The sequence below is a fragment of the Mercenaria mercenaria genome, chromosome 3 (assembly GCF_021730395.1).
Source record: "Mercenaria mercenaria strain notata chromosome 3, MADL_Memer_1, whole genome shotgun sequence".
Lineage (NCBI taxonomy): Eukaryota > Metazoa > Mollusca > Bivalvia > Venerida > Veneridae > Mercenaria > Mercenaria mercenaria.
In genome coordinates, this window is record NC_069363.1 from 64601675 (window position 1) to 64624597 (window position 22923).

Genomic DNA, 22923 nt, shown 5'->3' on the forward strand with positions numbered 1-22923 from the left:
TTCGAACTCGAGACGCATTTCGCGGATCGAGCTGACGCACGGGACACTTTTTTTGTGCGGGTCAACTACGAGTTTTTCATGATTTTCGCGGGTCAAAACACGGAACCTCGGGTCAACCGAACGCCCTCAGAACTTGTCTTATCCAGTTATTCTTGTTTTCAGATAAAAATCGTTTCGAAATTTTTATTGCCATCACAGTGTAGACTACCCGTTACTCCCGACGTTTTTTTTTTTCAGTTGGGATCTGCTTACTATTCATTTTAATCTGCATTTCTCTTTCATTAAAAACATATTTAAGTTAAATATATGGCCCTTGACAAACTATTAAATTTGTTGTTTTACAAAAACAGCAGACAACTCTTTTAGTTAATTCTGAAATGTGTTAAAGGGAGGTAATACATTTAACCAATTTTTAGATTTTTTTATGTCAAAATATGTAGTTTTAAAAAATATTGCCCCTGATTTTTAAGTATTTTATCTTCTGATCAATACAAATAACATTTCATTGTAAGATAGAGAGTTTTTTAAACTCTGTAATTTGTCAAATTGAAGGAACATAAAAAAATTTAAACTCAGAACGCTCACATACCTGAAAAAGCTGCTCTAGGAAGGAAAAAATTTAATCCAAGAAATATTAAGTACTGATTATATGAGGAAAGATTTGTTGTGTCAAGTTGTTAAATATTTTGCAGTAAAACAGTACAAATATGTACTGTATTGTTGAAACATTGCACCATTTTTATTTAAGTCATAGCAAGATAATACTAAAATGGAACTGAATAAACATTATTATTGTTATTTAATGCATGTAAGCAATGTTCTGTCTCACGTTTGCCGAACTTCTCCCAATATACTGGATGTGTCCAAAACAACTTTATTTTAAAAGGATAGATCTTCAGTGCTGTGCAACTCTAGGGAAATTTGTGATGCAATCAAGTCGAGGGTATTTCTATCAAAAACTTCAAAATGTGCAATATGGTGGCAAGCAATACTAATGGTTAAGCCAGACAAAGTAAACATTTATTTTTTTTGCTTGGTTTCAACATCAAGCCGACATAATTATAGGTCATATGGCCACATTCCAGCTTGTAATGTTGGAGGAAGACCATAGGCGCCCCTCCAGGCATTATTTCATCATGGATGGGCACCTGGGTAGAACCACAGACCTTCTGTAAGCCAGCTGGATGACTTCCTCACACAAAGAATTCTAAAGTGAGGCTTGAACCAAAGTGAACTTATAATTTTTTTTTTAATTCAAAGTAAATATTTCTGAAAGACCAGTAAAGATTTCTACATATTTTAGTCACATCAAAGTTTGTGGCTTGGTCATATTCTTACCTGGCTGTAGACAGTACCATAATAATCAAGAAAACCACAAAATATATAGTAATTTTTATTTCTGGTTTTTATTTTTTTTCCATGGTCTTAAATTTTCAAATTCTTAAGCAATCATCTGACTGATTTGACATAGTTAAGCACAGATATGTAAATCATGAATAAATCATTTGTAAAAAAGCATTTGGTCATCACAAATGAGAATCTTTATAAACATAACAATTAATTTGAAGGCAAAACAACAGGTATCAAAGTAATTCTAGCTTTTCATTTTGTACTGGGCTTCAACACAGCTCAGGTGAAATGGCAAACTTTGATACCATCAACATACAATACAGATGATATTATAGATAGGAAATCTGTTCTGTTCATTACATGAGCACTATTTTTGTTGTAAATCTTTGATACCAGTATGTCCCACACAATCATGAAATTTCTTCTAAAAACAATTGTACAATAAATACATTTAAAAAATCATGATATTAGTGAATACAGAGAACAAATATAGCAGATCAAGAGCCAGAGTTCCACATACATGTGTATTCACAGATTAGATATATATTAGAACCAAATTCATATTGAAAATATAAGTATCTATGGAAAATTAACATGTTTGTGTATATAAACAGTACTGTGTGTAAGGTTTAAAACACTATGCACCAAACACACGTATATCTAAGCACAGTATGAATGTATTCTTCCCCTGAAAAACTACAAGTTTCTTAAAAGATTGTTGTACAGGACATTTAATTGAGGATTTTCTGCATTTTAAGTGAGTATCAGCTAAAATTTTAGTGAAAGATGCACATTAGATACCTTCACATTTATTTTCAAAAAAAGAAAATAATTATGCTAACTGTAGAAGTATACAACAATAACACAAACATTTCAATAATGTCTTTGAAGTAATATAAAGTGTATACAAATCCAAGCAAAAGTCACTTGTATACTTTCAAAATAAACTGCAATATAGTAACAACAACCAATTAATTTCAGCACATGACGATTTCCATGGAACAATACATTAACCTAAATAAATTAAATAAAATGTTTTGAAATATTATATGTAAAATAGAAATAATTTTGTCTCTGATTAACAAAATATCTTTAAAAATTCAGCATGGATGAATTTAAAAGCTATACTTTGTTACAATAGTCCTTATAATATTTGAGAATTTATTATAAATGTTTGGGCTAATTTTCAATTAAGTTTTCGATTCATAAATTTCAGAGCCCAATGAATTTATCAATCTTTGTAAACCTTCCTTCAAATGTTTCAATTTACAATTCATGATCTGTAAGCAACTACATGTATATAGATCATAGAAAAAGATTTCATGATCATAAAATAAATTTAACGATGCATTTCTGCTTTAACTAAATTACACAGTTTATTTTTCATAATAAGGAGTTGGTAATTTTCACTGAGAACATGAATGATTTTAAATGTTTTTATCACAGATATAGAAGCACATCACAATTTTGACTGCCCCTTTGGTTGAAGTTCCTTGAGTTTCATTGCTAATCCCATATTTCCTTGAATCTTCAGTTTCCCTTGGAAAAATGCCTGTAAAACAGAATGTCCCAGATTCAGAACAAAAACATAGACACAAAAATGGCTACAAATCTGGTTTTTCAACAGAAATGCACATTAACTGCCGCTAACAAAATTTCCTCAAAAAAGTCTGAATGTTTAAATATCCAATCAAATTTATATTAAGCCGCAAGTCAAGGGAGTGACACAATCTGGCTACTAAGGGCAGGTGGCTGCTTAAGACAAGTTCAAAATAAAACATAGTCAATCTGGGAAGTAAGCTGACTAACTTGTTACGGCCAATATGGAGAAAACAATGGTCTGGTAGTCTTAGGGAGTATGAAATTTAAATCTAAAATTAGAGATCACCAAATCAATGCACTTACTGATTGTGGGTTGAGTTTTCCCGACATCAAATTGAGCATATCTTCATCCCCCATCAATATGGTTACATCTCCTTTAGCTGAAAATAAAGGTAGAACAATATCTATCTAATACATTAGACATATGAATTAAAGACCACATATCTTTTATATACCAAATATTTTCAACCCCATGTTTTGCAGCAAAAATAAATTAAATTATGCTGAATGCATAATTGTGCATATATCAAATAAGACTAAAGTATAATTGCTTTCCTCCCTTTTTACAAACTGCATTTGTTTTTATAATCATTTGACATCTATTTTACTATCAACTGTCTTTTTTAGTAATGAAAGACAATAAATGTTATTACATACTTAACTTGCCTATAAGTTATTAAATTAAGACATTCAGAAAAAGGTGATAAGTATTCATTCAAGTTGTACATGAAAAAATTACCTGGTCCGCCATATGACACAGAGCCTGCTCCATTCTTGGCATCAACGACCCATATCCCTTCCTTCCCATCTGCATTCTTCACCCGGAAACAGAATACCCCTTTCATCTTCTTCACTATGTTTGCACCATCCTAAAATTATAAGACCATTCTCTTTGTAATGTGTCTATGTTCTTGCAATTCCAACTCATAATAACTTACCTCTACCACTGAAAACTTTTTGTATTCAAACATTGCTGGAGGAATAATTACCTCATATACATCAAAATTTGCTCTAATTTGGGACTGTTTTTATCTCCTTAGAAAAGTGGTCTATGGATAACAAGAAATTTACACATTTCATTTTAAAACTGACAATCCAAACCAATACATATGAAATTCCATCAAATAAAAATCTTAATGGAAATCAAAATCTAAATTGCCAATATCAAAAAGTTGTATAGAATGTGAATTTTTTCAAACAATAAAGCACAGACTGCTCAAAGTCTAAAAATGCCCATGTTATCCAGGGTTTCAAGATGCCCAAACATAGGAAATATTAGGAGACAATTGGGCACCACAGGAATGTATTCTTGCTTGAGCCAGTGCTTCAATGTATATGTACTTTAAATGTAAATACCTTGTTAAGCTCTTCTTTGATAAGATCAAACACAGGTGCTACTTTGAACTCTGAGCCAGGACTTGAGCCCGAACCTGTACTGGCACCAGCTGATGCTGCCTTGACTCCTCCCTCGGGCATTTTCAGGTCTTTCAGCTTCATTGCCAGGGCAGTATTGCCCTTGATCTTTAACTTTCCATGGAAAAATGCCTGAAATTAATATAATGAATATTCTTAGTTTGCATTTAATTAATCAGCATATCTGGAATATTGATAAGATCTTATTTCCAGAGAAAATAAGGGGGCACATTTTGTGAAAATTAAAAAGAAAAGATATAAAACTTTTTTCAAATGCTTTTATCATGATGACATTTCCTTTTGACAAATTTCAACTTTTAAATCCTCTTTGACAGCAAAGCATGACAACCTGAACAAAGTTGTGAGAAGCTTTGTACCAGGTTTGTTAACTTTTAATCTAGCTGTTAATGGGAAGAAGTTCAAAAGTATTATGACTGAAAGAATGGTCTCCCCCACAACTCAAAACCAATGTACAGCAAAAACAATAAATATGACATTATTTGATGTAACTTTCTTTAAAACAAGACCTACTGTTTGTGGGTTCAGTTTTCCCTGTAGTAGATCTACAAGGTTCTGGTCTGACATCATGATGGTGACATCCCCCTTGGCAGGGCCTCCAAACTTTACCGAACCATTGCCATTCTTACAGTCAACAATCCATATACCCTCGCCACTGTCTCCCTTCACTTGGAAACAGAACACTCCATTCATTTTCTTTACAAGATTTGCACCATCCTGGAGAAAACAATATATATTGGGAGCAATTTTTACCATGGTACCAAAGAATCAAATAATCAGACATATTAAACAAGGGCAACATTTTTTTTACTCTTCTGGGCAAATATCAGTAAGAGTAAATATTTTTTGATGTGTGCAGCCAACTTTCATTTAGCTAAGTACTTTACATTTCTTTCTATTTGTTAAGCTTCTGAGTAAGGCATGTATGGGCATCATACGACTATTTTTGTGTCACATTTACCACTGTATGTAGTTTCAAATGTACTTTTTTTTACAATTTTCTTGACAAACTTCCCATAAACAATTCTAACTTACCGGTACATTGAACAACATGTTCTTTAGATGTAAGCAGAAGCTGGAAACATTTCCATAGCAATTAACTACATTAAATGAAGTTTTAAAAATCTATGTTGTAAAAAGCAGAATAATTTTGAACAACAGCTTTGTCAGGCAGAAACGCCTGACCACTGAAAAGCCTTGTCACTAACAAAAAGTTAAAATAATGAAAATATAGACAAATACAAAAGGGGTGACAATTTTGAATCATAAAACTTTCACTTCCTATGTTGTTTAATGGGATAGCAAACCACATCAAAATCTTGCTGAGCAGGAAAAGGGGTATAACTTTGTGAAACAGCAAAATATAGTTTAATATGTGATCAGAGTATTTCATGTCATTATGTAATGGTGAACAATTGTGTTAAGTTTCAATTTATTTCCATAGGTGATTACTGAGATATCAGCCTACATACAAAAACTTAACCAAAAACTAGCAACAATGAGGATTCAGCATAACTTGGTAAAAATGCAGAATAGAGTTACAGAACCTGCATATTGCATGTCAAGTCATCATTGTGTACAACTCTGACAAACACTATCAAAAGATCTGACCCCCAAAGGCATTGTCTTGACCCTTAACTATAAGATTTCAGCCTCTTACCAAGATTAATGCTTATCTGAGTTTTGTTGATGGCGACAATAGGAGTAATAGTTAAGTAGATACAGTGAAATATAAAACTTTAATCTAACGCCACCAAGCTGTGACAAGGACAACAGTCAAGCTAAAAATTCAACTTGAGATCAAATGAAATCAAAACTGGGAAAAGTAACCTAAAATTTTTAGCTGTTTTTTTTTTTGCTGTTTCACAAAGTTATACCCCTTTACCATTTTTAACTAGCTTTTTTTATCTAACCTTTAATTCTAACACCATATGTGCATACAGCTAGTTACCCTTAATGTGCCTCTAAAATTACGTTAAACACATCATGCAGTTAACGATAACAGACGCTGATAAATGAAGTGCACATATCTAAGACTTTGGACTTGTCATTGTAAAAGTTACCAGGTGCATAGACTTTGATATTTACATTATAATATATCTCACTTTTTAAACTGTACTACATTACTACTTTAAACAACTGATCTTCAGTATGTCATGTTGAATGATGATCACTGTGTATAAGCGATAGTCTAGGCATTTTCATTTGAAACAAAATCCATGGTCACATTATTTATACAAGAATATCACTTCTTAATGTTGCACTTCATATTTTACTATGGAATATGACATTCTTGTCAGACAATTTATCACTTTATACCTGTTTCAAGACATCACTGATTCCATTAAAGATGGCATTACATTTGAAGCTTTCAGGTGACACAGTGCTGGCAGGAACCGCCTGAAGTCTGGACCTGAAAGGATTTAAAACAAATGACACTTGGATCAGGTAGAAAACCACGAAAAGTTTTTAACAATTTCATTTCAGCTATATCTTCATTTAGTTTATTTCAATAAACTGGTACATTTAAACCATCACTGGGACAATTGATACATATTCAATCAACATACACTATATAAAATGTAGCAATCTAAATAAAAAAATTACATAGATTTACATAGGGGAAACAAGTCTAAAGCTATTTTGCTAGCGAAAATTCCAACATAAATGAGAGATAACAAACAATATGCAAGTCAGAGATTGTAGTGAACCATCCTGAAGATGTAACTTACGCAGCTTTTTGTGGGAACCCGAGCCTGTAGAGACCTACTACGGCTGCACCTCCCAGACCAATGTTGTGCTGTAGTGCTACCTTCACTCCATTAACCTGCCTCTTGTTGGCCATACCTCGAAGCTGCCAGCACAGCTCTGAACACTGAGCTAAACCTAGAGACAAGACATAATAGTTATACTTTATTACGAAAAAATCTTATATTCATTTATACCATAATCCATTGTATGTGCCAATGCCTCATTTGATGTCCCATTCCTATGTACACTCATATCTTCATTCTTTTATGTTTTATAATTATCATTACTGCTGTACAGGTAAAGGACAATACTTTATGTGATAATGGTCAAAATTTAGCAACATGGATGTACATACAAATCCAAATCTCACAAACATACTGACTGTAAAGTACAAAACTTATGTTCTCTCTCAATCAATTGTATCAGATAAGACATCTGGCATGTTTTTCCAATTCTAAAACTAAAATATGTATATGACATACCTGTAGCACCTAGTGGATGCCCTTTTGATATTAGTCCTCCACTTGGATTGACAACATATTTACCACCATATGTATTGTCTCCTTTATCCACCATCTCTCCTGCCTTACCTGAAATATACACAGCATACATATTCTTAGAATTCCACATTTCAAAACCATTAAAATACATACTCAACTGTGAACAAGGAATGCTTTTTCCAGGGTCAATATAAATGGAAGGCTGAATGAATATTTGAAATAACTAACAGGTAGGCTAAACATAATGCCTCTTTTAACCAAGATGACTTTTTCAGTGTAGTAACATTTTCCAAAATGATGTCGTAACACTTACAAATCACTTAATATACAGTGAGCCGTTATGGTCTAATTGTGTACTGTTGACCTCATGAATCACTTTGATTTGAAGCTTTGAAATATCATACAGCATAGCTGCATTCTTTTTAATCATTTCAAGATCCTTGAAAATAAACAAGATTTTAAAGGAGGTTCAAAAGATCTTCTTAAAGTTTGTACCTCCTTAACTCTATCTCTCTTTTTTTCAATCTGAATAAGTCAGCTGGCTATTCTAAAAAATAGATCATAAAATACCTGGAGGACAGAGTCCCAGTGCTTCATATGTTATCAATTCATTACAAGAGAAACAATCATGTAATTCCACAACCTGTACATCGTCCCTGTTCAAACCTGTAATGAAACAAAAACTTACGAATACGATGTTTACGACAGAACAACTTCATATTCTGTTACAAAAGAAATCATATACTACATAAAGTTGTATTTAATACTTCCACAACAACCAACGCTATTGACAAACTATTTACCCCAATAATAGAAAGTAAAAAGTATATTACCATAATTTCCGATTTTCAATTCAAAACTTCCAAAAAATATGTAGGCATGCTTACTAATGCCAAGTTCAGTTAGCATGTTACCATCTCTTCTAAAACTTTCATAGTCAATGAGAAACAGTTGAATAAAATACAATAACTTTTTACGCACAATCTGAAAACTTTCTCACAGACTCAAAACTTAAACCCGAAACCTGTAGAAGGAACATGTATCTAGCTCTCTGATATACTGTGTTTTACACAAGCAGCAGCAACCCGACTGATGCAGTAGCCATTAAACCATTTTTCCATTCAATATCCTTGCAGCCCTGAAAATGTACTTCAAAGTACGACAGTAACATGTCCTCTTACCCGCTTCCTGGAATACTTTGTCAGCAGCTTTCTTGGCCATATCATACCCCACCATCTTGATACAGCTTTTATCTTTGAAGGCACTTGGCAGATCTGTGGCCATCTCCATGGCAACAATTTCTACTGCCTGGGACTCTAGATTGTGTTTGTGTACAAACTCTTCACTGCACAGAATGGCAGCTGCTGAACCATCGGATGTTGGACTGGAATTTTCAACATATCTCTTCATTAAGATCATAAATTATTGCATGTTTTTCAGTGAATTATCAAAATATTAGAGTGAAATATATCTGGCATTTTCACAGTGAAAAATATCAAATCTATTTGTCACTTAAACTATAAAATGGGTAGATTTAGTCAAAACATGAAATAAAAAGAAAATTTGCTTGTTTTACATGTAAGATCAAAATATCTTTCACTCATGAACACCATATCTTAAATTGCATCTGGTGTTCATTCATGAAAGATATTGCAATCTTACACTGAAACAAACAAATATTCTCTATATGAATGTATATCAACATATTTTCACCAATAAATTTTTGTTGTTTAAAATTTACTGCCATACACATTCAACAGCTGTATTAAATTTTGCAATAAAGATTTTGCTAAGTTTTCATCAAATGCAATAAAATATATGCATACATAAATGAAAAGTCGCAAATGGTAAAGAATTGAAAAACAAGATTTTTAAAGTAACTTTTATCAATTTATCTTCTATCAGTGGTTTTATTTAATGTATAGCAACTGCTCAAAATAATCTAAAGTGTGTTTGAAGACTATTTCATAATTTTATTTCAAATGTTAACCAATAAACCTACAAATATATATTATTAAAAGTAGTAATCTTGGTAGTCAGAGTGGTATAAACGTGACAGATATACCAATTTGTTACCAGGGGCCTCTGTGGCCGAGTGGTTAAAGTTGTTGGCCCCAAACCAAAGTTGGTTTGAGCCTTACTCAGAGCGTTGAATTCTTCATGTCAGGAAGCCATCCAGCCGGCTTATAAATGGATGGTCGGTGGTTCTAATTTCTATCTAGGTGCCCGCCCGTGATGAAATAATGCACGGAGGGGCACCTAGGGTCTTCCTCCACCATAAAAGCTGGAAAGTCGCCATATGACCTATAATTGTGTCGCTGTGACATTAAACCCAACAAAAACCAAATTGTAACCAATTTGTAAATAAATAAAAGTGAACATTGATCATACCAGCACTGAAGTTTTGTGAGTGGATCATGTACTTTTGGTGAAGCCTGTATCTGGTCTAACGTGTAATAATCTTGGAATTGTGAATACCTGTAAACATATAACCAAGTCAATTACACATATGCATTAAATTTTTCATGTTCAATGTTTCAAGCAAAAAGTATGTCAGCTAAGCAATATATTTATGATGTGAATAAACTAGCTTAACATTTCTAAATGGACTGGTCCAGCATTCAATTTGGGCAGTAGCACTTATTATTCAAATGGGTGTTCACTAAAACTTTACTGAGTAGCAAACAGTGCAGACCATGATCAGCCTGCATGGATGGCAGAATCACTTGCTGCCAGCAGGCTTAATTTTAAGAAAAGAAACACTGACTGATCTGACTAAAATGGGTAACAAAAAGCTTGTTTTGCGTCAGTAAGATATAAAACTACTCATACAGTGGTAAGAATCTGCAACATAAAATTATTGACCTTTAAAATGCAATAGATATGAAATACATACGGGTTATTTGTGGAATGTTTGTGGTTTTTCCAAGCAATCTTTGCAAAATGTTCTGGTTTTGTTCCTGAAAAATACAAGTAACTGGTAAGTTCAACAGGCATTTTCATTGCTAGGATTATCTACTCAGCTTTGTTTATACATGTATGTTTTTGTTGATTTTTAGACTGTGTCATTTTTGCTATCATCAAATTGCAGTTATAAATCCCTCACAATAACTCAAACGATAACATGTTCATAATTATGACTTTTTTCATTAAAACGTTTCAATGCAGAAAATATTTTTGTATAACATTACAGTATGCACTTAACTTCTATCATTGATAACCTTTTTCAGTTCAAGGATGCATGAGAACCATAACAATCAAACAACAATATCAATATGCTGTCGTTTAAATTATCGTGCGGGAGAAGTACTTGAGAGCACAATACTGACTTTTCATATATTAGTATAAATACAACAAATATTATGGTGTTACCAAGTGAAAAAATTAGCAGTTCTACTGAACTATCAGCGTTCAACTAAATTTTTCCAACCATGTAGGACAGAAGGCAAGTCGGGCTTAGTCTTGGCGTGCCATCATTTACTTCAACTTGTTCTCTTAAAGTTGGTCAATCTTATTAAAGCAACATTTAATGTCTTACTTTTCATGTAATCTGTTAGACATTTATTTAAGGGACACAAGAAGCTTTGTGCAAGACAGCATACTCAACTATGCAACAACTACGTCAACCAAGGGTCATAACATGGTAAGACAGAGGTAAAAGAGTTATTCTTTAGCTATTGTGAGGAGACAATTCTCTGTCTCAAGCACTGAAGGTCACTAAGAACTTAAAACCTCAAAGCAACTGGGGTCATCTACTGACAATATGCAATCATCCGATGCATTTTAACAACTCTAGTTCTTTAGTCATTGAGCGAAAACATTTTTCCATCTCAAGGTCACTGTGACCTACCAACATCCAAACCATAGGAGACAGTTATCAACCACAGGTAATCATCCTTTGAAAATTGATGACTGTAAGCCAAAGCATTCTTTGGTTATTGCATAGAAAAACATTTTCAGTCTCAAGGTCAATGTGACCTTGACCTATTGACCCCCAACACAAGGGGTTATCTTTTGACCATAGCCAATCATCCTATGGAGTTTGACCAATGTGAGAACATATACTAGTATTCTTTAGTTATTGACTGGAAACCAAATGGTTTACAGCCCAACAATGACCCAACTGTCAATGAGCAAAACATAAATTTGATCTTTTTTAAAAGGAGCATAAAAATGTAACTGGCATAGAAATTGACAAAAGTGTAAAAGAATTGATAATTACTGACAAAACATTATGAGATCACAGCTGTATTGGTTGGATTTAACGGCGCACCGACACATGATAGGTCATATAGCGACTTTCCAGCTTTAATGGTTGAGGAAGACCCCAGGTGCCCCTCTGTGCATTATTTCATCACGAGCGGGCACCTGGGTAGAACCACCGACCTTCCGTAAGCCAGCTGGACGGCTTCCTTACATGAAGAATTCAACGCCCCGAGTGAGGCTTGAACCCACATCGAAGAGGGGCAAGTGATTTGAAGTCAGCGACCTTAACCACTCGGCCACGGAGGCCCCATACAGCTGTATTGATCATCAAAACTAAATCCCATTTAATTCATATTCTAATATGGCTAGGCAATGCTTAAATCATCACAACAATAATTATATTATGTTGACGTCACGTCAACGTGATATTTAGCACCATGTACTACTCATCGAAAAATAGCGCCTTCAAATTTGATCAAATATTTTCCATAAAAGCACGTTTAAAATGAAATGTCACATAGCATAAATATCTTGATTAGTTTACACACACCGAGTAATTCACTATGAAGAATAATTCTCCATCATTTACGCTCTAATTGAACTATTCCGCAAGACGTACTACCATTTTTGGCCTGGCATGTAACAAAGGAGCATGACAACCTACCATTTAGCCCCATACATCCGCAAAGAAACAGTTCAATCACATTTGATCTAAATTTCACAATAACAGATGTATTAGACTTGAAATATTTTGCCGCAAAAAAAAAACTGTTTTAACACTATATATACACTCCGGCGTTTATACGTCGTATGAAATAATTCACTTGGGCTATGAAAATTATCGTGGATGTCCAGTCAATCTTTCATTATGATGTTTTTGCTGCAAACTATAACTTTAAAATAGCTACTTTGCCACTACCTTTGTGATTCCTCTCGTAAAAACCATGTGTAAATCAGATTTATACATGCAAAAATCATTGCCCCGAAATTTATAAAGTTCTGATGTATATTTTTTCATTTAATACCCTGCACTGCCTTTTAATTCAGTCTGTGAAACATGGTTTAAAGACTTTTTCCTGTAGTGGCCATGTTTTTTGAGAGGGTCCCTGTATGTAACATTTCATTAAAATCATTTTAAAATCAGCCAAGCAGCTCCAGGAAAGATGACATTCAAAGACAGTTTACCCAATACATAAATAAAGCATGCAAAGCCTGCTGGTGGCCATGTTTTTGATGGAGTAGAATCTTGATCTGAAGGAAGATGGAAGAGAGTCTCCTAAGGAACATTTGTGCAAAATCATTTTGATGCAAAACAGCAGTTTCAGACAAGATTCTCAAATTTCTTCAAAATTATTTCAAATTTCATCAAATATTTTACTGAAAAGCACATTTAAAATGAAATGTCATACACTGTGAAATCATTAATGTTCCTGGGGGACTAATTTTCAATCCATGAAATTTAATCCCAACAAACACGTAAAATGTTCAGAAGTTGAAATCCACAAATTAACATCCCCACGAAATTGCCATTTTGACCAAAACCTCAAAATTTCATGCCTACGAAATTAAATGATTTCACAGTAGCACAAATATCTTGATTAATTTACCCACACAGAGTTGGTAATTCACTGTGAAGAATAATTCGCCATCATTTGCGCTCTATTTGAACTATTCTGCAAGACATACTATCATTTCCGGTCCAGGCATGTATAAACAAATGAGCGTGACAACCTACCATTTATTGCCATACATTAAAATTTCCACAGTTGCCATATACTAAAAACCGGCCCCATCCCCTTCTGTCTGTCTTTTTTAATACAGTGGTATCATTAGATGGAATTTGGCAGATAAGGAACATTTGTGTGAAATTATTTTAAAATTGGACTAGCATTTCAGAATTTTTTATATTGCCATATAGGGAAAATTAGCCCTTCACTCTTAACAAATTCTACAAGGCTTGAAGGAATTTGGGAGACGGTCACCCAAGGCACATCTCATTAAAATTGTTTTGAAACCAGGTCAGTGGTTTCAGAGAAGACTATTCCATACAGAAAAAAAAAACTAGCACCACTCTCTGGAGGCTATATTTGTAATCAAATCAAAACGAACAAATTTAGTAAAGGGTCATTAAAGATATATCAGTATGAAATTATTTTAAAATCTAGCTGTTGTTTCAAAGGAGGAGATAAATATAAACCAAATAATTTGGTTGAAGGTTACTCAAGATGCATTTGTGCATAATTAATTTGAAACTGGGCCAGAAGTTTCTTAGAAGATTTTTATAGTTTTCACTTTACACTGCCATGGCAACCCCAATTCTGCATGAATTACTGAAAAATTTGGAAAAATCTGAAGGATAGCTACCAAAGAAACATCCCTATTAAGTTTGGTTAGAATTGCTTGGTGGTTTAGAAGCAGATGTTCTTTAGAATTTGTGGACGGATGGATGGCAGACAGAAAGTGAACATACCTCCATCCTAAAAGCTAGCTCCATGTGCACAGGTATGCTGAGAAATAAATTCTATGAAAAAAAAGCTCTTTGAAAGTCTACCAAAGCTGAATGTTCCTGAATTCCTTAAAGAACAGATAATACTTAAAGTTTAATGCCAAATGTTTGAAGTTAAATACATGTTCTATTCCTTCTCATCAGCAGGCAGGTGAAAGTATGGACAGGTATTCTCTGTTTATGTATATATGGATGTGGTGATAATTCGAAACGCTTTACCGTATTTTTCCATATGTTCACGGCCAGCGTTACCAAACATCTGAGCTGCCAGTGGCCCAGTACCTCTACCATAAGTTTCTTTATTTACTTGTACATGTTTACTCATTGGAGAGGCCCTGTCCGTGAACTGCTGAAAATGAGTGAAAAGTGTATCACACCGAGAAATATACACAGATGTTTACCATATTTTTCCATGTGTTCCCGGCCTGCGTTTCCAAACATCTGTGCAGTGACAGGTCCACTTTCAAAGCCTCGAGCCTCAATCATCATACCCACATGGTTCTCCATAGGATTTGCTCTGTCATCATACTGTAATTTATCATCTATTTAATATCTAGCTGGCATCCACTTTGAATGTAGTCAATGAAACATGATTGGGTATACTCAAAATTTTATTACAAATGGCCAAAGAACCTGGTACAGACAATATATACTGAGCAAACAATCATACAGATGATACTGGACAACATATATCTTTATATTTACAGCTACATATATGATGTGATAAACTTTGGCACTGTTCACTGTAAATAGTTGTTTGTTGTTCCATGAAATACACTAAACATTGCTTTGATATTTATTATAAATCATACTTTGAAGTTATTTATTCATTAATGTTAAATCATTCATCATTATGTTTATTTAGTTACTAACCTATTAAACATATCTTGATTACTGTAAATCATTTTATATTAGCGTGATCTTTATTTCGCAAATTTATGAATTCGCGACGGAAGGGTCAGAAATTTAAATTCGCGAAGGTTCTTATCTCATATTAGCGAAATTTCAGTTCCGGAAGTTGTGATTATATCAATGCCAATTTTTCAGTACCATACCGAATTTATGCATGCCAAAGACTCGTCAAACACATGGTCCATAACGTTTATTTCATTTTAGCAATCGGTTACTTTATTCATACAGACTGAAATAATTGAGCCTTTAAATCCTTTATTCAATTTACTGGTGATTATTCTTATTACACTTAATAGCTGATAAAATGTTTGTTACAGCCATTTCATAATCAACTTAAACAAGTATATAATACAATGGTGTGATAAACTGTCTGCTTATCCCTATTGTTGTCTAAACAAAATGTGTAAAAAAATCAGGTTTGTTGAGAAGATAAGGGATGATATAGATCTTCTCCTCAGACAACACGCGCTCTGCTTGTTTGACACATACGAAGTGCATCCAGAAGATGCTCTCTGTTAAAAACTGCCAGCTGCATGTAAATGTAACCTTAAGCAGTATATTCTACATGAATTATTCATAATGTATTGAAATGTGAAATGAATTGAAATTCAATCAATAAACATCGATGTATAGGCGGCTAGTATTCATTGCTGAACTTGACCGTATTTTGGACATATTTTCAGATATGTCTGTATGTTATGGAAGGATATTTATGCGGATTCATGATTTCGCGATGTACCCGGTTCCCGAAAAATAGCGAAAATTGAAACACCGCGAATAATACCGGATTTACAGTACGTAATATGAAATATATAGGCGCAAATTGAGAAATACTCTGCCAAAACTTCTCCTTAAATCCCTCCACTTCTCCCTAAATTCTGAGGAGGGAGAGGAGGGAGAAGTCATTCCCTCCCTAAAATTTGGACTTAGGATGATCCCTGCAAGGGGAATAATACTAAAAGTGAGTAAAGGTCCTGAGTTAATTAATAATTAGTCGAGGTTTGGTGATTCTAGCGAGTTTAATACACTCCTTGAATCATAAGCATTTTCAGATTGTTTTCACCAAACCAAGTGGAAAAACTCTGCTTTTACTGGGTCAAGGGCAATAATACTTTATGTGAGCAAAGGTCATGTGCAAATGAATAAACATGTGAGGTTTGGTAATTCTAGCTAGAAGACATTTTGAAATATAAGCATTTTAATTTATTTTACCAAATCAACAGGAAAATCTCTGCTTTCCCTAGGTCAAGGGGGATAATACTACAGGCAAAGATTCTAGCTAAAATACCTTTTGAATTACAAGTATTTTCAATTTCGGATGGATGGATGCGCGGATGGACAGAAAAAAAAACAGCCAGGGGGACAATGCGAAAACAATATCCCTCTGCTTTGGCAGCTTTGGCAGGGGATAACAAGTATGTAAAGTATGCCAAATGAACGATCTACTCACAGTCGCTTTTAGTGATCCTCTTTGCATCTTCTCAAACCCAAGAGCCATCACACAATCTGCCATTCCTGCAGAGAATTAAACATTATTAAACAATATAACCCTGGTTTCACAAACAGGACTTTGACCTTGTCAATATCATGAAAAAAGTGTTAAATTAAATGAAATCATGTCTTAAAGAAAATGCATTTATCTTTACAGAATAGCATGTGGCTGGTATTCAAACATTGTTTGAAATTATATAAAGAAGAAGACAGTCAAGCATGGTTTACAAGAACATGAAACCTTCTTTTCTTGTAAAACACGAAAAAATATCAAATGTATTTTATTGGAGCAAATTTTTTAGTTTTGTTTTTCATTGAGCTTAACATCACACAAACACAATTATAAGTCATATAGTGACTTCCCAGGTTTTGATAGCAGCAAAAGTGAAATTTACCTAGTGAACACAAAAAAAAGTGCATCTTCCAAGAAATAAAGGTAAAATTTTATGTCTGCACTTACCTCCTTGAATCAGCTGCTTAGCCATGACAAGAGCAGTTGAACCAGTGGCACAGTTGTTGTTTACCTGGTGAAAACAATATGATGTCAGTTATAGCACTGAGCTTCCAGTCATATATTCAACAAGGAAACCCCCAGGAAGTGCCTCGCCTAAGAGCAATTTTCAAATGCGTAAAAAAAATCTATAAAATGCTAATTTCTTCAAGGACAAGGTCACTAGGGGGCTCAGGACTCACCATGGGGGTGTAAAATGATTTTTTGAACCATCCTCAATGTTTCAAAGCAATATAATATTATGTAACGTTTTTGAGACATTGTAATCTTCTTGAAATTTCAAAGGTGCCAAAAACATATAAAAATTGACAATTTCTGCAAGCTTGAGTATATCTACTTAGCTCAATAGGGAAAGCTGAGATCTATGGAGTGGGAGACGGTGAGTTTGAACGAGTCAAATCCCAAGTGAGGTGTATGTTCTCCCTTGATGTTAAAGAAGATATTGTTTCCGAAATAATTTGTTTGCTGATACATGTGGAAAAACTGGCAGTTACTTCAACAGTCAGGGGTGTAACTGTTTTAAGTTATGTAACCTATTTCAGTTACTTTTTCAAGCATTTTTATAACCTTTATTAGTTATAAAAATATTGTTAACTCAGGTAAGTTATTCAAAAAAAGTCTTTTTGCTGTTCTCACAAAGTGACCTTTAAAGTGAAATTAGTATCAAACTGTGGTTAATCGAATTCTCTTTTAGTCTGATCATGACCTGATAAGCATAATGGGATGTTAAGAGTTTTATAGCTTTAAAACTTTTGCGTAAAACTTTATTGGCCTTGCGTAAAACATTTTACTGCATAGCTGGAAAGATAAAGGGTCAAGGATTCAGGAAATAATAGCATTAGTCTCATTTAAAATGAGGAATTGGCACAGGAGGGTTTTGTAATATTTTATGATAACTGAAACAAATTATGGAAGTATAAGCAATAACTCAAATGTGTAATAAACTGCGATAACTTGAAACAGTTACACCCCTGACTGTTCAAGTCATGGCAAAATTCCATCGGACCTGTCCAACATCAAATGGCTAGGTTTGACATGGAGGGTCAGGGCCTCGGACCGTATGTTCGATACAGTTCACAGCAGGGTAGTTTTTACTACCGCCAAACTGTTTTTTAAAATGCTGTTTCGCCATGACTGACTTTTGGGGAACAGTTAAGCATGTACTGATTCAGAAACTAAACAATGATGGTGTCATAGTTGCTCAGAACCTAGACAAAAATAACTCTCTTCAGTTTATGCTATACTGGAGTGTCTCAAAGTCCTTTGTTCTTCTTACCATTTCACACTGTAGTGTAAACCTAATCTGTCACTCCTGCTGATACCTATATAACTGAGTGTTCATGTCATTTGGTTCTAAGCACATACAGAGTCATCACATTTCCATAATTTCAGGGGCTACTTATATTCTTTCAAGAAGTGTTTGAGAACAACGATAAACTTCCAATTCAAATATTACCATTTGGCCAAGCCAAAGTTCTATTAAAAGAAAATAATAAATGTCTCATGTTTTTTTTTTTAAAAACCACTGAAGTTTTCAGACCTAAGCCTCCTGTGACATCAGACTTACATTTCATTAAGTGTAAGTTTACTTACGTTATATACAGGAATTCCAGTCATTCCAAGTTGATACAAGGCCCTCTGTCCACATGTTGAATCACCTGAAATTAAGTAAGTCTCAGTAGTAAGTATTGAAACAAGGTATGTACTTACCACACACCCAAGTCCCAGTCTACATAGGTGCTATATATAGACAGTTAAGTGATGCAGCTACTCTTATCAACAGAGAGGCAACTTTCTGTAATGTTTAAAAACAAGTGATACTTGCGAGGCCTTCTACAGCAGTTTTAAGCTTATGATTAAAGCTCTGCTTAACGTGAACATTAAAATGAAATCCAAATATATTTTGCCTTGCTAGGCTGTGATAACTGATACTGTACAACAGCTTACATACAGGGCTTCTCTTGCCTACTTACCATAGACATAACCTACACACGCCTGCTCAATTGCATCATACGAGAGTCCGGCATCTTCCAGGGCCTTTGTTCCTGTAACAATAACAAAGGCTTATTTATCACAAGAGCAGTAAGAGATTTAGTGTCCATCCATAGACTACTTTCCTTGATAAAACTCTAACTGCTAATTTATAATGAAACCATTATGTACATATTTAATTGTACCTAATATAAATGTACATCACTCTATTTTTCTGGAAAATGACCTATTTTAAAACACATGAAATACAGTAAAAGTCATAAAATGTTGCTAAAGTAGCAGTTACTCATTTCTTTCATTTTTTTTTTTTATTTTGCTCATTTTACAAGTGCTACTAAACTGGCAAGTGTGTGCTATATAACCATTGCAATAATGTCTGTGGGTGAGTTTAACAATAAAGTTTTCAGTAAATACTATTATGTGAAGACCCATCATAAATGCCTGATGAGGCTGATGTCAGAGATGAAGGGTTCAACCAGATCAAGTTTAAAGACTAAATGTGCAATAACAATATCAGACCATCGAGGTTAAACATTTCAGGGCAATTCAGGTTTGGCATTAAAGCAGGATATACTTGTATTTCCCGTGATGGTAGGAAATACAGAATTCCCAGTAAATACTGGGAAACACGATCAAGACAAAAATTTATCCTTTAGATAAAATTATACCCCTTAAATTTAATTTATAATTCTTTCACACCTTATAACAGTAAGATGAGAAGTCAATAACATTACAGTCATTACTTGTTACTATATGGATTAGTGACAGTAATACACCTGCATTGCCTCAGGAACTGTTGACCTTACACTTAGTTAAATAAGCCCTAAAAATTTTCAATGATATGAATTACATGATAAATAAAGTCTAGAAATTAATTGTCCAAGTCCTTGAAATAACCAAAAATGATTCACAAATTGAATTTTATACAGTTTTTTACTACCCAATAACTGAAGTTTAATTTTAATTTAGTTGTGATTCACAAAGATTGACAACTTTCTGGGCTAGGTAATTATATTTAGAATCTATTATTTATTCCCTTGCAATTACAAATTGAGTGGAAAATGAAAACTGTTTAAACACAATTTCAACTTTTTTGCACATACAAAAATCATTTAAGTTTTATTAATTTGTGTTTTGATTTACCCTCAAGACATGTTCCATGATTCTGTCAACTTACAATGTAAAAATTAACTTTATACAAGCCAATAATAAAACGAAGTACCAGTAGTAAATAATAGTGCAGATAATACAGTTTTGCTTGTATCAAAATGTCACAATAGATCCACTTTTGTAATACAGAACACCTGGTAGGATTAGTAAAGGTGCAATTATATTGATCTCTATTTCCTATGCCTACACTTAGCCTTACATTCAAACAACACCAAGTCATAGAAACAAAGGGTTGTTTCACATGAAAATTGAGCAGCATATAAAACATGCATAATACTCTACAAAACACTTGTCAGTATAGTATACTGGTACACTAGTATACATTGAATTCCAGAAAAGGACTGCATGAAGAGGCCATACTTTTGGACAGTTCAACACCAGTCCTTTTATAACTTACCATTCTCACAGAACTGTTACATGTCTTTGTTTTGATGCATTTGCAATACTCAGTATGTCCCAGTACTGAAATTTCGCAAAGCTAGGTGGAATGTAGTTTTCAGCAATCATTTAATTTTTATTTCTTTACAAATGGCATTCATTTTTAAATGGGGACTTTACAAATGGCATTCATTTTTAAAGGGGGACAACTTTTTCAGAATATTTTTTATTAGTATCCACTGTGCGGGACAGTATAGAGTAATGGTCAGGCAGATTGTTGGTAATGTTGTTATCAAATATTTCTATGTTTTGACGGTGTACTCCTAAACTTTAACAGCACCTGTTTGTATTTTTAACGTAAATTATAAAGCAATTTATATTTTCAAAGAAATTTTACTAACGGTTATGAATGTCCTAATATACCTAGTATTGTTTTTTCAGCACATAATTATGTAAGATATGTTTGATACTGTTTACTACTGTTTAACATAGTCGGTTGTGAAAGCATGTAAGTTTATGTTCATTATCCCCCGACGAAGTCGGAGGGATATAGTTTTGGCGTTGTCCGTCCGTTCTTCCGTCCGTCTTTCCATCCGTTTGTCCGTCCAGAGCCATATCTAGGAAATGGTTGGGAATATTTAAATAAAACTTCATATACAATACATGTTCACCACTATGAGGTTATGCAGCCTGTAAAGTTTCAATCAGATTGCCTAAGTAACTCCAGAGTCATGGCCCTTAGAAGTTTCTAGTGTTAACTATATATAGGGTACTATAAATATGGCAATTTCGCTTCAAATTGTGATATATTTGACTAGAACTATGAAACTTAAATGAATTTAGATCACCATAATGTGGTTGTGCACAACAATTTATATCTTTCAAGAATTTCTAACGTTATTGTTAATGTCTTAACTAAGATCACAGAGTATTTGGCAGCCACAATGTGCATTATGTAGAATTCAAATTTTGAACTTATTGACTAGTCAATGTCAAATTTCATTTCCGTACAAACATGTAGCTTGGTCAAATTGAAACCTGTAGCTGAGAAATGTGAAAGTAGGTCACTATCAATTTCAAGGCAAGTTCTTTGTACACAACTATGCTGTGCATCAATTTGAAGCTGTAATTTGATAAATTTGAAAGTAGGTCACTAGGTCAATCTTAAGGTCAAAGTTTATTTTGGTACACAAAACTATGCAAGTGGTCCAAATTTGAAGGCTGTAGCTTTAGAAATGTGAAAGTAGGTCACTAGGTTAAAATCAAGGTCAAATTACTCTTCAGAATACAAATCTATACATGTGGTCCAAATTTCAAGCCTGTATATTCAAAAATGTGAAAGTAGGTCACTAGGTCAATGTCAAGGTCAAAGTTTGCTTTGGTACACAATCCTATGCATGTACTTCTAAATTTGAAGCCTGTACCTACAGAAATGTGAAAGTAGGTCACTAGGTCAATCTTAAGGTCAAAGTTCATTTCGGTACACAAAACTATGCAAGAGGTCCAAATTTGATGGCTGTAGCTCGAGAAATGTGAAAGTAGGTAACTAGGTCAAAATCAAGGTCAAATTTTAGTTTGGAACACAGAACTATGCATGTGGTCCAAATTTGAGGCCTGTACCTTCAATAATGTGAAAGTAGGTCACTAGGTCAATGTAAAGGTCAAAGTTTGTTTCGGTAAACAAAATTATGCATGTGGTCCAAATTTGAAGGCTGTAGCTTGAGAAATGTGAAAGTAGGTCACTAGGTCAAAATGAAGGTCAAATTTCATTTCGGAACACAAAACTATGCAGGTGGTCCAAATTTGAAGGCTGTAGCTCGAGAAATGTGAAAGTAGTTCACTAGGTCAAAATCAAGGTCAAATTTTATTTTGGAACACAGAACTATGCATGTGGTCCAAATTTGAAGCCTGTACCTTCAAAAATGTGAAAGTAGGTCAATATCAAGGTCAAAGTTTTTTTCAGTGCACAGAACTATGCATGTGGTCCAAATTTGAAGCCTGTACCTTAAAAAATGTGAAAGTAGGTCACTAGGTCAAAATCAAGGTCAACTCATGTCAAGGTTCATCTTGCCACTCAAAACCATACAGGTGGTCCAAACTTGAATGTTGTAGGTTATTGACAA

The 22923-nt window shown here is 33.9% G+C and overlaps 1 protein-coding gene across 6 annotated transcripts in view; it reads right to left on the bottom strand.

Moving 5' to 3' along the window:
- Positions 1 to 1380: 1380 nt before the first annotated feature.
- The window catches only part of LOC128555682 (sterol carrier protein 2-like), a 31854-nt gene continuing 10311 nt past the window's right edge, over positions 1381 to 22923 (bottom strand). For 2 of the 6 annotated variants that reach the window (XM_053538772.1, XM_053538775.1), the window contains exons 3-19: positions 19234 to 19305; positions 18854 to 18918; positions 17210 to 17273; positions 16709 to 16773; positions 14566 to 14692; positions 10531 to 10594; positions 10026 to 10112; positions 8816 to 9018; positions 8205 to 8300; positions 7617 to 7724; positions 7116 to 7269; positions 6703 to 6796; positions 4897 to 5100; positions 4309 to 4497; positions 3692 to 3821; positions 3256 to 3332; positions 1381 to 2902 (exon numbers count right to left, since the gene is read on the bottom strand). In XM_053538772.1, coding sequence (XP_053394747.1) covers positions 2810 to 2902; positions 3256 to 3332; positions 3692 to 3821; positions 4309 to 4497; positions 4897 to 5100; positions 6703 to 6796; positions 7116 to 7269; positions 7617 to 7724; positions 8205 to 8300; positions 8816 to 9018; positions 10026 to 10112; positions 10531 to 10594; positions 14566 to 14692; positions 16709 to 16773; positions 17210 to 17273; positions 18854 to 18918; positions 19234 to 19305 — 1892 coding nt within the window. In that variant the 3' untranslated portion in view covers positions 1381 to 2809. Of the gene's footprint in view, positions 2903 to 3255; positions 3333 to 3691; positions 3822 to 4308; positions 4498 to 4896; positions 5101 to 6702; positions 6797 to 7115; positions 7270 to 7616; positions 7725 to 8204; positions 8301 to 8815; positions 9019 to 10025; positions 10113 to 10530; positions 10595 to 14565; positions 14696 to 14747; positions 14875 to 16708; positions 16774 to 17209; positions 17274 to 18853; positions 18919 to 19233; positions 19306 to 22923 lie in introns of all 6 variants that reach the window. The other 4 variants (XM_053538770.1, XM_053538773.1, XM_053538771.1 and 1 more) reach the window with 2 other exon arrangements.